The 13,969-nt window shown below is 32.1% G+C and overlaps 5 protein-coding genes across 11 annotated transcripts; 3 read left to right on the top strand and 2 right to left on the bottom strand.

Annotated features, from left to right (window-relative positions):
- The first annotated feature begins 118 nt into the window (after positions 1 to 118).
- On the top strand, positions 119 to 4,416 carry LOC128876195 (YTH domain-containing protein 1). 5 transcript variants are annotated; one of them, XM_054122362.1, is made up of 6 exons: positions 119 to 137; positions 1,536 to 2,022; positions 2,207 to 2,423; positions 2,501 to 2,705; positions 2,833 to 3,109; positions 3,184 to 4,416. In XM_054122362.1, the coding sequence occupies exons 2-6, from the start codon at positions 1,571 to 1,573 to the stop codon at positions 3,509 to 3,511; spliced, it is 1,479 nt and encodes a 492-aa protein (XP_053978337.1). In that variant the 5' UTR covers positions 119 to 137; positions 1,536 to 1,570; the 3' UTR covers positions 3,512 to 4,416. The 5 variants fall into 5 exon arrangements, with proteins under 5 accessions (XP_053978337.1, XP_053978334.1, XP_053978336.1 ...); XM_054122359.1 differs by lacking the exon at positions 119 to 137 and adding an exon at positions 151 to 1,439; XM_054122361.1 differs by lacking the exon at positions 119 to 137 and adding an exon at positions 151 to 679.
- Positions 4,417 to 4,664: 248 nt separating this feature from the next.
- On the top strand, positions 4,665 to 6,088 carry LOC128876196 (carbohydrate sulfotransferase 11-like). Its single transcript, XM_054122363.1, has 5 exons — positions 4,665 to 4,964; positions 5,028 to 5,224; positions 5,286 to 5,405; positions 5,481 to 5,624; positions 5,702 to 6,088. Exons 1-5 carry the CDS (start codon positions 4,716 to 4,718, stop codon positions 6,078 to 6,080), a joined length of 1,089 nt encoding a protein of 362 aa, XP_053978338.1. The 5' UTR covers positions 4,665 to 4,715; the 3' UTR covers positions 6,081 to 6,088.
- Positions 6,089 to 6,126: 38 nt separating this feature from the next.
- LOC128876193 (SUMO-activating enzyme subunit 2) lies at positions 6,127 to 9,264 on the bottom strand. 2 transcript variants are annotated; one of them, XM_054122356.1, is made up of 8 exons: positions 9,013 to 9,263; positions 8,667 to 8,821; positions 8,309 to 8,596; positions 8,164 to 8,231; positions 7,870 to 8,088; positions 7,534 to 7,791; positions 6,869 to 7,452; positions 6,127 to 6,766 (listed from the first exon to the last, which is right to left on the bottom strand). In XM_054122356.1, the coding sequence occupies exons 1-8, from the start codon at positions 9,154 to 9,156 to the stop codon at positions 6,479 to 6,481; spliced, it is 2,004 nt and encodes a 667-aa protein (XP_053978331.1). In that variant the 5' UTR covers positions 9,157 to 9,263; the 3' UTR covers positions 6,127 to 6,478. The 2 variants fall into 2 exon arrangements, with proteins under 2 accessions (XP_053978331.1, XP_053978332.1); XM_054122357.1 differs by having other exon boundaries at positions 6,466 to 6,708; positions 9,013 to 9,264.
- Positions 9,265 to 9,496: 232 nt separating this feature from the next.
- LOC128876542 (beta-1,3-galactosyltransferase brn) lies at positions 9,497 to 12,023 on the top strand. Of its 2 annotated transcripts, XM_054122999.1 has the most exons (3): positions 9,497 to 9,919; positions 10,004 to 10,085; positions 10,156 to 12,023. In XM_054122999.1, the coding sequence occupies exon 3, from the start codon at positions 10,208 to 10,210 to the stop codon at positions 11,615 to 11,617; it is 1,410 nt and encodes a 469-aa protein (XP_053978974.1). In that variant the 5' UTR covers positions 9,497 to 9,919; positions 10,004 to 10,085; positions 10,156 to 10,207; the 3' UTR covers positions 11,618 to 12,023. The 2 variants fall into 2 exon arrangements, with proteins under 2 accessions (XP_053978974.1, XP_053978973.1); XM_054122998.1 differs by having other exon boundaries at positions 9,497 to 10,085.
- Positions 12,024 to 12,034: 11 nt separating this feature from the next.
- On the bottom strand, positions 12,035 to 13,003 carry LOC128876545 (microtubule nucleation factor SSNA1-like). The gene is made up of 3 exons (XM_054123004.1): positions 12,804 to 13,003; positions 12,498 to 12,697; positions 12,035 to 12,432 (listed from the first exon to the last, which is right to left on the bottom strand). Exons 1-3 carry the CDS (start codon positions 12,853 to 12,855, stop codon positions 12,325 to 12,327), a joined length of 360 nt encoding a protein of 119 aa, XP_053978979.1. The 5' UTR covers positions 12,856 to 13,003; the 3' UTR covers positions 12,035 to 12,324.
- Between the last annotated feature and the right edge of the window lie 966 nt (positions 13,004 to 13,969).

The following is a 13,969-nucleotide window of genomic DNA, read 5'->3' on the forward strand; positions in this document are numbered from 1 at the left end:
AGATGGCGGTCGTTTCCACGCTGCTAGGGACTTTAATTTCAACGAATTACGATTGGAAAAATTATCGCTCGATCCATTTTCCATGCTTTGTACGCTTATTTATTTATATTTGGATACGTTACGATCGTATCGACCAAGTATGTAACGCGATGTAACGAATACTACGATAATGTAACAGGGGTAGAACTCGCGACGCTTGAAAACATTTATTATCTAAACTAAAATTTATTCTTTCGCGTATATTTAAGAAATAGACTTTTTTGAAATAGACAGAATAAAAAAAGAAATAACAACAAGGATTTTTTGGTTAGCGTTGGCCCAAAAACTTCGCTCTGGGGTTTTCGGTTACGATCGTTTCTATCAATCGTAAAACACGTCACATAATGGACGCTGTGGTTTACGCTTCTGTGAGGAGTGCTTACAGTGTTTTCATGGGAAAAAAAGCATAATTTCCTGTGCGAGTCTCCTGTGTATTTCGTGTGGAAATGATAGAAATAGTTATTGAACCTGTATAGTAATCATTGAGCATTCTTGCGTGAGGTGCGAAGTGTGTAGTGAAGAACGATTGTGCACGTAAGTGTGTACGAGCTGCCTAAAAGGGCTTCCTAACATCAAGGACTTATGTTTCAAAAACCATGAACTTTTTTGATAAAATCAATCACGGAAACGATGGTTTCGAGTATGTTTTGTGGTGCTGATATTGCTAAGTAAAAATTACTGTTCACAACGGACTTTTCTAGGCATAGCCTTCGCGTTTCAAAAGACTGCATAGAGACGTCAAGTAAAACGAGCTCGATGTGTCGTCTAACATAACAGAATAAAAACATCAAAGACTTCTCGCCTTTCTACATTAACAGGCTAAAAAATAATAACACAAACAGCATACTTTAGCAAGACCAAACCATCAGCATGTAACAAACTTTACCCATAAACTTTTATGCACAAAGTTTGACAATGCTACTCGTTTTACATACAGCAACAAGAATTGTGTACTCCACTCTGTTAAATTACAAAAAGGGAAACCCACCAGGGGTTTAAAGCGTATTCTTTATTTTTAATTTGTACATGGACATACGTATATACTTGAGCATTCTAAAAAGAGAGGAAAAAAAAGAAGTTGTTTTTGTTTGCTAAACATTGTTTCTACAGAAACAGAAACTTTTGCGCTATTAGGCATAACTTGTATCTACCTGCAGCAAGAAGCACTCTTAAGTTTTGTGAAAATAGTAGACGTATATAGGAAACTTCTATGAAACTTGTAAATGTTTCGATTAAACAGCATAAGGACAATCTTAACGTCAAAGTTTTCGACGAATGGACTTTTCAATCTCTTACTACAGTGACGTTAAATCGGATTTTACGTGTGATCCTCTGAACTTTTCTTCTTATATACTAAAAATGTTACTGCATTATTTTCTACCGTGTAATTGTTGTAAGATGTACGAGATCCGTTCGAATATGATATTGTTCTCGGACGAGTATCGCCGCATACCGGATATCCATCTAGTAAGTCCTTTTTTATATTTGCGTTTCAGAAAAGGTTTAAAGGCACCAGAACTGCATTGGCTTCATGCGAGAAAACCCGAAAAATCCAGAAACGCAAAGCCTGGATGATGGGATAAACAACAAGATACTTTTGAGCCTTAGTGAAAGTGAATGTCAAATAAAAAGTGAAATTATGGACAATAATACAGATGGGGACAACTTAAATTTGAGCTGCGGAGAAAATGACATAGTGGACGAATTAAAAATTGCCGCCGATGAAACGTACGATACCCGTAGCGAGGTTTCATCTAGCAGTTCGAATTCTGATTCTAGTCAACCCAGTATAAGCTCCGTTTCAACGAAATCGTCGCGCGGAGATAACAAGCGTAATCGGAAGAATAGGGGAAAACGTGGAAGGTCGAGAGATTCTAAATCATCTAGTCCAGAAACAAAACGTGCAAGATCCAAGGAGAGCAAAGGAATAGCTAAGAGCTACGATTATGCTACAAAATTAAATTACTTATTTAGAGATGCAAGGTTGGCTGCTTTTTGAAATACAAGTATTATGGTCTTTTATGTGTATAGTTTTTATCTTCTACGTATAATCGATACGAATTATGTTTTGTTACCTATTAACTGGCACTTTCAAAAAATACTTTTAAAAATTTATGTAAGCATATTAATGTAAATATCAAGAACATGTCAAAGCTCTTTTTATCAGATTTTTCATCATCAAATCGAATAATGCCGAAAATGTCACGCTCTCCAAGGCCAAAGGTGTATGGAGTACGCTGCCCCAAAATGAAGCCAATTTAAATCAAGCTTACAGGGAGTCAAGGAATGTTCTACTTGTTTTTTCTGTAAAGGAATCAGGAAAATTTGCTGGGTTTGCACGACTTTGCACAGAGTCTAGAAGAGATGGAGCACCTATTTCCTGGGTTTGTGTGCATGTCTAACAGAAGCAATTCTAGAAAGTCTAACACGACATTACAAAGAAACTATATACAAATTTTAGGTGTTACCTCCTGGTTTATCGGCTAAAGCTTTAGGTGGTGTATTTAAAGTGGATTGGATATGTAGGAAAGAATTGCCATTTACGGCAACGTTACACTTGTATAATCCATGGAATGACGGTAAGCAAGTGAAAATTGGCCGAGACGGGCAAGAAATCGAGCCCAGAGTTGCAGAAGAATTATGCAGGTTGTTTCCAGAGGATGAAGGTAAATTAGAATACGAGGTCTATTTGAAAAGAGTGTGCATGCTCAGCATTCGTGTAGGCCTCGTACATGGCTCATATGTAGATAAAAAAAAGTACCTAGTTCTATAACTTACGATAAATATTTGTAGGTATCGAAATGACTCCAATTTTAAGAAAATCTAAGGAAGCAGCGAAACATGTCACAAAATCGTCTCGTTCGTATCGGGACAACAGACCTGTTAATAACAGTTCTAGGTTTTTACGATCGAGAGGTGGTAGGGGACGTAGACTCTTCCTAACCTCGAGATCTCGTTTAGCTTCTTTAGCTAGGGGATCTCACTTAGGTGGGAACGATCATAGAGCATCGAGGGATCATCATCATCGATATGCTAGTTGGTTCAATCGCGGCGATTCTCCTTATTCAAAGTACAGTATACGTTTAACATTGTATCGTTATCGTAATTTTGATACTTTATCTTTAGTAATTACGGATTTCGTAGGGGATACGGTAGTCCTGGATTAGGTGTAGCCGCGGCAGCTGAAGCATACGTAGCAGATTACATGCGTACTATGCAACATCAATTACCTCCGTTGCCTCCTTATGCTGCACCTCATCCGTATGATTCTCTACCTCTGCCACCGCCACCACCCAGGTATTACGACGGACTACCACTGCCACCCGATTATAGTGCAGCCGCTTCTGCACTTGAAAAACGCAGCTATGAAAGAAGTGTAGATGAATTTTTATGGAGAACGGCGAGTCGGCATAGCCGACATAGCGATCATCGATCCTCGCGGGATCATCACAGATACAGGGATCGTAGATAAGAAATTTTTTAATATCGTTTTCATCCATTTATACTTTCATTTTTCAATTCATGCACATATTTTGCACATATGCAGGGCTTTCAAGGTATCGCAACACTTACGATCATGCAACAAATGTTTAATCACATAGTTATTTTGTATTAGTGATACAAATTAAAATAGTTTAAAGTTTTTAAATGTACACGTATACATTTAAAGAAATGTGTAATTTTTAACGTAATTGAAACACTATGCGTGTTTTAATAAAAGTGTCATACTAAAAAGCATATAAAGTACTTTGTATGTGTAATAATCATGAATGAAAATTGGATACTTAATTCGATTAATTTTTTGTTCACGTAATACATAGTACAAGAAAGTAAATAACGAATATATGAGAGATAAAAAAAAAATCGAATTTCACAATGATTCACAATCGATCGAATCCTATATTATTTGCATTTAGCAACGAAGAAGAATAATTTGTACTGTCGATTCAGTAGAATTTATTTTCTTGTTAAGTTTTTCTATCTCGTACGATATAAGTATTATTTATATATTTTTGTAATTCTTACATGTATAAATAGTTTTGCTTATATACATATACATAAACATTCAATTGTGAATCAGTGTGACTATTTCTGTAATCGTGTTTTTGTATTAATATTCGAATTTCCATAATCAAATTTGAAGAGACATATATACAATTTCAACATATGCCATTCTAATAAATAAATAAAAAAAAAAAAAAAATACTTTTGCAGCACTTCGATACAACACATTATAAAATAAATCATTAATAATTCTTCCAGTTGCTGCAATACAAATTTTGTATAAACATTTGTAATTGTTCATTTCAAAAGAGAATATTTTTGTTACAGTCGTCAATATAGGTCACTTATAAATTACAAGTAATTATTAAATCACTATTGCTTAGTTACAGAAACAGCCTAACATCATGTATTTGTATCGAAATCGTTGATTTATGTAGTATGTTTTTGGCGCAGTTTCGTAATAAAGTGCAGAATAATTATATTTGTTTCGTGTTTTTTTTCCCAGCTACCTTTCTAGCCGATATATGCCCACTATTTCCTCATTTTTATGGGAAAGAAAAAATGGAAATAAGAGATAAATATTATCTTTCATTCCACCCGCGCAGACAATTCACGGGCGGATATTTTAATCGTAGGCCTCGACTGTCAGAATACACAATTCAGTTTTAATTATGTTATTCAAAACGCAATTTATCAAGTGCACTTTGTGTATTATTTTATATATCGCGATTTGTTCTGTTTTATTGGTCATAAAAAGAAGCTTCTATTTACAGCAGCAGTCAAATTCAATTCGTTTAATAAAAGATAACCAGACAAAGCAAAAATGTTCAGTGGTATCTCGAGCAACTACGAGACCTACCAATTTAGAAATAAAACTTTTAAAACACGACGAAGTGAACGGTCAATCTATAGATTTACATGTAAGCAACTAAACATTTAAATCGTTCAAATGTATATTTAACGTTGATAACATTTTTTATTAGGAAAGTGCAACGTTACTTCGACAAATTTCAAATACTTGCGCGAAATATAATTTGAAAACTCTTTTAATAAAAAGACATTTTTTATACGACTCTACACATAAATCAATGTACTGCTGGATTCGAAAAGTAGCATCAACGAGTTTTACTAAGTTATTTTCAGACATGAAAAATCGTCGAGTTACACGAAATTATTATAGGTAATTATAACCTTTCGTTACTCGTATATAATTCATAGTTTAATTCGTAAATTATTCGTAGAGAAGTTGACGTTTTAGCACCAAAGACTATGGAGGAATTATATCGCATCGCGAATGATGCGAAAACATTTAAACTGTTAGTCGTTCGACATCCTTTTCAAAGGCTCGTATCGTCGTATAGGTATTTTTCCGTTTTAAATATACATTTCAAGTACACCACAGCTGTTCGTTAATAAAAATATTTCGTGCATTTTAGAGATCGTTTAGAAGACAATTCGAAACATACCACACAAGCTTGGATTTATACTAAAAAAATATTTCGCCTTACAAGACCTCAACTTTTTCATTCGAATACTACGACTGCTAATTTTCAGCGAAAAGTATTTACTGCCGGTAAAAGGTACAATAAATACAATGCAACGAAAATATTTTAATTAAATTCAGAATGATTTTAATATGAATGTTTTTTTTTTTAAGATTAAAAATAGTACCGACATTTAAAGAGTTTACTTTATGGCTTTTGGAAAATTCCGAGGAAGATGTTCATTGGGATCGATACTATACACACTGTGGCGTATGTAACATGCAATATAATTATGTTTTAAAGCTGGACGATTATACGTATAGGGAAATAAATTATATTTTTTCAAAATTTGGACTGAATGAGACTACAATATATTTACCAAAGTTAGAAAAAACACGCGGTGGACATACCGATTTCGATACGACATGTAAATATCTTGCGAATTTAACGCAAAATATGATTTTTAAATTATATGAAAAATACAAAATAGACTTTGAAATGTACAATTACAACTTAAATCGATATATATTTTGTGCAAGTAAAAAAACTTAAGTTTTGTATTATAGTTTGCGGTACGAAAAAAGTATTTATTTCTTTTTATACAAAAATGTATAGGTACATTCTATAATCTGACATGTTTCAAACGTAATACTATGTACTTTTATAATTATTTATAAAGTTAAAATAAATTTACTACTATGGATACACATTCATTCTTGTAGCATATCATCACACGTACCTTTAACTTATTTATTAATAATCACATTTCTTTTTTATCAACGAACTGTTATATCGGTTGAATTGTAAGAAAATTTATAAACAAGAACGAACAGAACTCACCTACTGGAATTGGTATGTATGTACATATTTATATAAACATACATTTTTAGATGATATTAATATACTGATTCTTTTGTTTCTTGAGTAGTATCTGTCTGTATTTAGTTTGCTCACTGCGAAACTCCAGTCGAGTGCTTATTATCATCAAACACAATGAAGCAATCTTCATCTTCGGCAATTTTACATTTTGATTTTGATTTTTTATCATCAGCAGTAGCGTCATTATATACGTCATTTTCAATTATAGATATATCATTATCATCTGTATCGTTAACTTCCAATTTTCTTTTTTTGGGAGATGCAACATCGGGAACTTCAATTTTACGTTTCTTCGGCACGTCTGGTAAAACGGTAACGGTATCAACAATTATTATATCATCATCAGTTTCACACTCCATCTAAACCAAATAGTAAAAGATCGTGAAATATTTGTAAGGATTTGTCATAATGGAAATAGGTTCTGTATTTGCGTAATGTATCTAAAAATGTGTTTTGCTTACCTGACCATTGGATGTAGATGGTTTTACCAAATCATCTTCTTTAGGTTTAAGATCTTTCTCATCAGCTAGGATAAGGAAATCAGGACTATCGCTTTTTAAGTTTGGTCGCTCTCTATAGACTACAGTCACAGTTAGCGAATAATTTTGTTGGAAATCATCGACCTTAAGTCTAACACCATCTTTGATTCCAACGTCTTCTAAAAGTTTATCATTATTCTGTTCCGTTTCTCCTTCTTCGCTACTAATGACAACAGTTCCTGTGCCATCTATCATAACATCTGGAGCGATCATATTTAACCTATCCTTCAGCACCGCTTCATCTAATTCTTTAATTTTCATTTTAGATGTATCAACTGCTAGTACAGCTTCTGGCATAGGCGCGCATACGTAGCATTTTGGATTTGGCGGATTAACATTCTTTTCTGGTACTAATAATTGATTACGATGGTTCATTTTCGAACGCAAATACACGGACTTACACCCTTTCAAATTATTCGTAAGAATGCTAAACGCGTGAAAAACAACTATACCAGCAATTATTGCATTCGTAGTTGCAATAGCTGGAATTATATTCCCTGCCATTGCTATAAGAAACAGTAAATATTAATTTAACGCTAATAAAATCTTAATCTTTAGAATGCTACAAATAGTAATTGATCGCTTACATTTTATATCGAACCTTGTTTTTTGAGGTATACCAAAAATGTAAGCTCTTATATTGGCACACGCTGCGACGAAGTCCATTGCGCTTTGATCGTCTTTATCCCAAACAAGATGGTTATTGGGTGACATTTTTTGGGAAGCTTTTAAAGTTTTGCTTAAACTTTTTACTGAGTTGGCAAATATTGTGCCACATTTAGAAATACTCCAACGTTGTTGATCTTTTAAGCCAGGTTCATTGATTTCTTTACTACATCCTGGAACTTTATCACAATATATTATAATAAAAATATATAGATTTGTAATTAAACGGAAATTTTAAATTTAATTATCTTACAAACCTCCATCTGGTAGTCCTTTCCAACTTAATGGAGTAGGCGGCCTTCGTTTCTTCCATAAATTATCCATACTAAGCAAATACTTTATATCATCGTGAAATAATTTTGTAAATAATTTTTCTGGATCATAATTACATGATTGTGCCCAAGCTTTAGTGGAGACTCTATTAACATTTCCTTTTTCATTTGATTCAGAATTTAGAGCACTTTCACCTGCTGCATCTACAAATCATAATTTTTAAACATGTGCACATGTGTGTCTAACATTGTAATGCTTTTGATACACGTTACTATTACCTGCCGCTTCCGGGTCAGCGGTATCCGGAGAAACATCTTGATCAGGATCTTCTTCGCCAAATAATTGACTATATCAAATATGGACATTTTTTGTACAGTGTTTCATAAGTCATTTCTAGAGACATACCAATTATAAAAAACCTACTTGAATAAATGTTTTGCCCAAACTATGCAGTGGATAGGCTCACTGGGTGTATTACGAATTGTACAACCAGGATAGCTCTTTTGTGCAGCTTTCGGAGTACATTCGTAACATTGGCTCATTCCTTTCTTTATAAGTTCCACTTGACCTTCGTAACCAGCAGTGCCAGATTCTGTTAAGGGTACATCTGCTGCTAAACACATTCTATTGACGTGATTTCTCGCTGCTCGATTATCAAGCGCGTTCATAACTAATGAGAACTTCTTAAAAAACGATACCCCATAATCTGAACTGTAGACATAAAGAATTATAATTGACTAAGAAAAATGAACCCATGTTAAAAAAAAATGAAAATACCTACGATGTAATACTGTCATGATAATGAACTATTTTTGCATTTGGATTAAACGTCAATGCTGTTTCTTTTGCAACATCCGCTTTCGATTTTCCCACATGTTTCTTTTGAAACAAAAATTGCCTATTTAAATTGCTAACATCGATCGTATCCAAATCGATCTGAAAACAACGTGTTTATTTATTATTCGTACAACTAAAGTATAATTAATACGATAAAAATAATACTCGTTCGTGTCTCGATGTTTTTTTCAGTGTAATATAATAATGTATAGTAAGAGATCACGATAATACGAATGCCGGTTCCAAATTGCAAACAATGCTCCAACACACCGAATTGCGATCATACTTACAATTTCAATATCGGAAAATCCTGTCATAACGAGATTCTTTAATATCTCACATCCGATACCACCAGCGCCCACGATAAGTACTTTACTCTGAAGTATTTCATTCTGTAAATTCTTACTAAACACACCGTCGATATTGGCCGCCATTTTTCAGGTTAAACACGACAATCAGTAATCTCAACTACGACGCTACACGATACACACATTCGTATCACCTCCCTATGAATGCACCTGAATGCACCCTGGAACGAAGTACAACCGAAGTACAGAAGTACGCATAGTGATGGCATACCTTTATAACGCGTGAGAAAGCTTTTTATATTCGCCACTAGAGGGCTACAAGTACTAAATGGTTCTTTGTATTTCGGAAGTTTCATTCTCATTGGACTAGAATCATTACTCTAAATTTTTACCACACTATTTGTTCAATCATGTTACGAACTTATCATTCGTTCAAAAAGCTTTCCTTACGATTTTTCAATTCTCAGAATATGTGAAAAATGAATTTTCATATCAAGCCATATTATATGTTCGTTTAAATATCATTTGAAATTCTTATACGGGAAAAATAAAAATGTGAAGAATCGTTCGTAAAGTTCGTATAATAAAATAATTACTGTATAATTGTACAAACTATCGATAATAACTAGATTTATTTATTGTATGGCTATTATATTTCGTCTTCGTTATAAATTACAAGTTTCGTAAGTACAACAAATAGATTCGTTGCGATTGCTTGGTTGGTAACACGTAAATGCAAACTTGAGTAAATTTACTTCCGAGGACGGAAAAAATGTCAAAACACGTATTAAGTTTGAAATTTGCATTATTAAATATTTGTCAAAATTTTAATCGATAAATAAATAATGGTTTCGAGCCAGTATTTTTATGTACATATATTTGTGTACATGTACGTATCAATTAATTATTGACACAAATACTGTTGATATATACATAAACATAATAAGAAGCTAATAAACATTTTAATCTTAAGCACTATATTTAATTGTGAATCCAATCTAAAACAACGTTTCAAGAGAGGAAAGATATCAGTATGATACCTATATGATAGTTGTGTAAGCACATGTTTACATACCTCCTAGAATATCTATTAAAAAAATAATGTAAATACATATTATTTTACAGATATCGTACATACTAAAACAACGAAAATTATGTAATATTTTGCTGTGCAAAAATGTATTGTTTATTACGTCCTTGTTTTCAAAGAAGCTTTCGACTTGTCACAAAACTCAAGCTGAAATATGTGTGTGTTTTTATCAGTCTTGTCATATTGCTTGATTTTTTTGGAGCATTCACACATTTCCTCGAAGTGACGTATGATTCAAATTTTGTTTATCCCTATGAAGGCGATATACACGAATTTGTAAATGCATTACGACATAACGAAAAACCTGCTGTCGATCCTATAAATGAGTACAATTATACGTTTATACTTAATAATAAAGAGAAATGCGTAGATGCAGCATATAGTAGTTATCGTGTTGTGTACATAGTGAAATCTGCGATAGAAAATTTTGAGAGAAGATCCGCTATTAGAAAATCTTGGGGTTTTGAAAAAAGATTCTTCGATGTACCTTCAAAAACAATTTTCATGTTAGGTGTACATCCATATGACGATGAAGTTCAAACAAAACTAGAAAAAGAAGCTGCAAAATATAAAGATATTATACAAGCGAGTTCAGCGGACTCGTACTACAATAATACCATTAAAACTATGATGAGCTTCAAGTGGTTAGTAAAATATTGCTCAAATTCAAAGTTTTATATGTTCGTCGACGACGATATGTATGTTTCTGTGAAAAATGTTTTGAGATTCATAAGAAATCCAGCTAACTATCCGGATTATCTGAAGGAACACAAAAAGTTTGGCGCTCATAAAAGGGAAATTGGAGATTCCAATGAAATAAACGAATTGGATAATAAGAATTTAAGTATGCAGAGGAGTACCGATATTTTGAATGAAAAGGATTCATTCATGTACAAAACTTTAAACACCTTTAATACGGATATAATTCATAAATTTAAAGAAGATTTAAGTAATGAAACTTCAAATACAGTTCCTGTGCTTAAGACCGATACTTTTATAGAAACATATACAAATTACAGTAAAAAGATACAGTCTAACGAGACAGAAACTGTAAAAACTGAATTTACTTTAAAGAGAAGAAAAAGACAGATTTTTGATTTTGAACTTCCAGATGATGTTAGGTTATTCGCAGGCTTTGTATTTGTATCTTCGCCTCATCGTCATAAATCTTCTAAATGGTATGTTCCGCTTAGCGAGTACCCTTACCATCTATGGCCACCATACGTTACAGCCGGTGCATATATATTATCAAAAGAAGCCCTTTTAGACCTGTACTATGCTAGTTTTTATACAAAACATTTTAGATTCGACGACGTCTATTTGGGCTTAGTAGCGAAAAAAGCGGATATCGAACCTTTTCATTGCGAAGAATTTCATTTTTATAAAAAAGATTATACAAAATTTAATTACAAATACGTAATATCATCTCACGGATATGGAAATCCAAACGAGTTACTTAACGTATGGAACGAACAAAAAGCACTTGGTAATGCTTAAATGTATATTATTTGTAATCATTATTTCGATACGAGTAAATATTTAAAACGAGAATTATATTATCAAGTTCAATATATTCTTAGATGCGTTTAATTATAATATTTATTAACTACGTTTACTTATCGTGTTCAAAGGAATATGACGTCTTTCTTCGTAGTTTATAACAAACGAAGACATAACGATAATGCAATGTATATACAACCTAGATAAAATTGATTAAATAAGAGTTAATTTTAAATCGATAGATCTCAAGATATAAATGAATAGAATGCAGGTGAATGAAAAAGTATATAGAGGTATTCTTAATATCCTTTGTATAAAATTAATTTATTGTAAAATACATTCGAAAATAAATTGCTATCTAAAATAGACATAAATATATTAATCAGTCTTTATGTACATAACAAGACATCCAGTTTTTTGAATAGTTTTATGGAAATGACAAAGCAGAAATCTAATATTATGAGAAGTTATTATAGTCAATACTAATATACATGTTAAATATTCAGTTTAATATTCAATGTATGTTATAGATATTATTTATTTATAAACTTTGTCGAAAAGTAAAAAGTTACCATTGCTTTAATTAAAACCATTCTATTGTAACAGTAAAATATTTACAATTTTGTACTCATGAAACTGGCGTTACTGGTCTTATCCCTATAATCATATGTAAGGCTTTAATAATTATATTTCTTAAATTCATATTAAAGTCGATATTGTTGTTTCTCCATATTTGCTTTCACTAACGATTGATCTAGATTGGAAGCTTCCCTTTTAATCATATTCAGTAAAAGCTGCGAACTCTCCAAGATCTGTAACAATATCGGATTTTATATTTAGTATTCGTATTAATTATGTTAATCGAATATTAATGTACCTTTATATATGCTGTTTCTGTATCTGAAATAGTTCTATCGTATTCATTTCTAACAGCTATCTTTTTAGTTAAACTATCGTTTAAGCGCGTTAATTTATAAGACAATGATTCTATTTCTCTTTGCAAATTATTTTTCTCTTCCTCTTGCGATTCAATTTGTGCTTGCAATTCCATACGGTTCGATTTCATTTCTTCTAAGCCTAAAGAGAATAAAGAAAAAAATAGTGTTAATAACATTCGAAATTTACACTTGCTCGTTGCACAAACGATAATTATAAATTATAGGTTATATAGAAAGTTATTTACACTTGACGAGTTCTTGATTATACGCCTGTAAAGCAGCACCGTGCTGAGACATTTCAAACCCTCCATGCACAAAATAATAATCGCAATGTGTCCACGAGAAAAGAAACAGACTTTTATTCGCTACAACAATTTATTGACAGTTTACCGACAATTTACTTCAAACAGATAACGTGCACGTAACCAAACTTTTCAGTTTTACCGCGAAGCTTACAATTAGAAAAAAAGTTACTTTCGACGCACGCGCAATTGTCAGTACGAAAGTCAGTTCGTTAGAATTTAAAAATCACAATTGCAATTTATTTATAATACATCCGTGGAATGTACACCGATAAAAGATTGGAATTCAAGTAACATATTTATCGTACAAATAATGCTTTCACAGTTTCGATTATGATATCATTAAAATATCAGCATTGTTTATTCGTACAAAGAGAAATTTTATATTCAACTGGCGTCCTTATAAGGATAATAGTTGAATATTAACGAATATTAACTATAGTTAACATGTTAACGATCAGGAATACTAATTATTCTATTTTAATAATTGAATGTTTATTTGGTCGAGTAACTATAGTTACTATAGTAACTTGTTGATGTTAGGGCTACACATTGTTAGGCTTATTTGGAAACAATAAATATTTTTAATCTCGATTTAGTAACCAGTACTATTTCGTAACTACTACAAAGAAATGCAATTTGACTAATAAGTAGCTTAAATAACAAAAAAAGTATAGTTATAAATACAACGATTGTCATTTTCAAGGAAAGAACAATAATCGTTAGTTGGAACGTCGAATTATAAATCATACAGATATTATAGTAAGCATTAATACTTACTATTGAATTGATACTTAAATAAAAGAATGTGTTATCTTTTAAATTTAAACGGTATAAAATATGTATTATCGTTGATATTTTATATTTTCGCATTTCTATTGAATGATGTCTATTGTACAATTTGTTTTATATTTAACGGTTAATCAAATCTTTAATCGGTAGATGAATGCATAAATCTTTGAAAAGATCAAATAAAACCCATGCAGTAGTGGAGTTACAAACATATCTGCCACTATGTATCGAGCAATTAAAGAGTCGGAGGATAAAGTTTTCTCTAACAAGAAAATATTGCACGAGAAAAACAATGCAGCTCCTTCACCTTGCCTATT

Source organism: Hylaeus volcanicus, chromosome 5, assembly GCF_026283585.1.
Source record: "Hylaeus volcanicus isolate JK05 chromosome 5, UHH_iyHylVolc1.0_haploid, whole genome shotgun sequence".
Lineage (NCBI taxonomy): Eukaryota > Metazoa > Arthropoda > Insecta > Hymenoptera > Colletidae > Hylaeus > Hylaeus volcanicus.

Excerpts from the sequence above, each read along its gene's own strand:
- LOC128876196 (XM_054122363.1), top strand. The coding sequence starts at position 4,716 with ATGTTATTCAAAACGCAATTTATCAAGTGCACTTTGTGTATTATTTTA. Across the intron at positions 4,965-5,027 it reads GTCAATCTATAGATTTACAT|GAAAGTGCAACGTTACTTCG; the intron begins GTAAGCAACTAA and ends ATTTTTTATTAG. Across the intron at positions 5,625-5,701 it reads GTATTTACTGCCGGTAAAAG|ATTAAAAATAGTACCGACAT; the intron begins GTACAATAAATA and ends TTTTTTTTTAAG.
- LOC128876193 (XM_054122356.1), bottom strand. The coding sequence starts at position 9,156 with ATGGCGGCCAATATCGACGGTGTGTTTAGTAAGAATTTACAGAATGAA. Across the intron at positions 8,597-8,666 it reads TATCATGACAGTATTACATC|TTCAGATTATGGGGTATCGT; the intron begins GTAGGTATTTTC and ends TTATGTCTACAG. Across the intron at positions 6,767-6,868 it reads CATCTACATCCAATGGTCAG|ATGGAGTGTGAAACTGATGA; the intron begins GTAAGCAAAACA and ends TATTTGGTTTAG.
- LOC128876542 (XM_054122998.1), top strand. The coding sequence starts at position 10,208 with ATGTATTGTTTATTACGTCCTTGTTTTCAAAGAAGCTTTCGACTTGTC.
- LOC128876545 (XM_054123004.1), bottom strand. The coding sequence starts at position 12,855 with ATGTCTCAGCACGGTGCTGCTTTACAGGCGTATAATCAAGAACTCGTC. Across the intron at positions 12,698-12,803 it reads TAATCAAGAACTCGTCAAGT|GCTTAGAAGAAATGAAATCG; the intron begins GTAAATAACTTT and ends TATTCTCTTTAG. Across the intron at positions 12,433-12,497 it reads CAGAAACAGCATATATAAAG|ATCTTGGAGAGTTCGCAGCT; the intron begins GTACATTAATAT and ends ATATTGTTACAG.
- LOC128876195 (XM_054122362.1), top strand. The coding sequence starts at position 1,571 with ATGCGAGAAAACCCGAAAAATCCAGAAACGCAAAGCCTGGATGATGGG. Across the intron at positions 2,424-2,500 it reads ATGGAGCACCTATTTCCTGG|GTGTTACCTCCTGGTTTATC; the intron begins GTTTGTGTGCAT and ends TACAAATTTTAG. Across the intron at positions 3,110-3,183 it reads GGCGATTCTCCTTATTCAAA|GGGATACGGTAGTCCTGGAT; the intron begins GTACAGTATACG and ends CGGATTTCGTAG.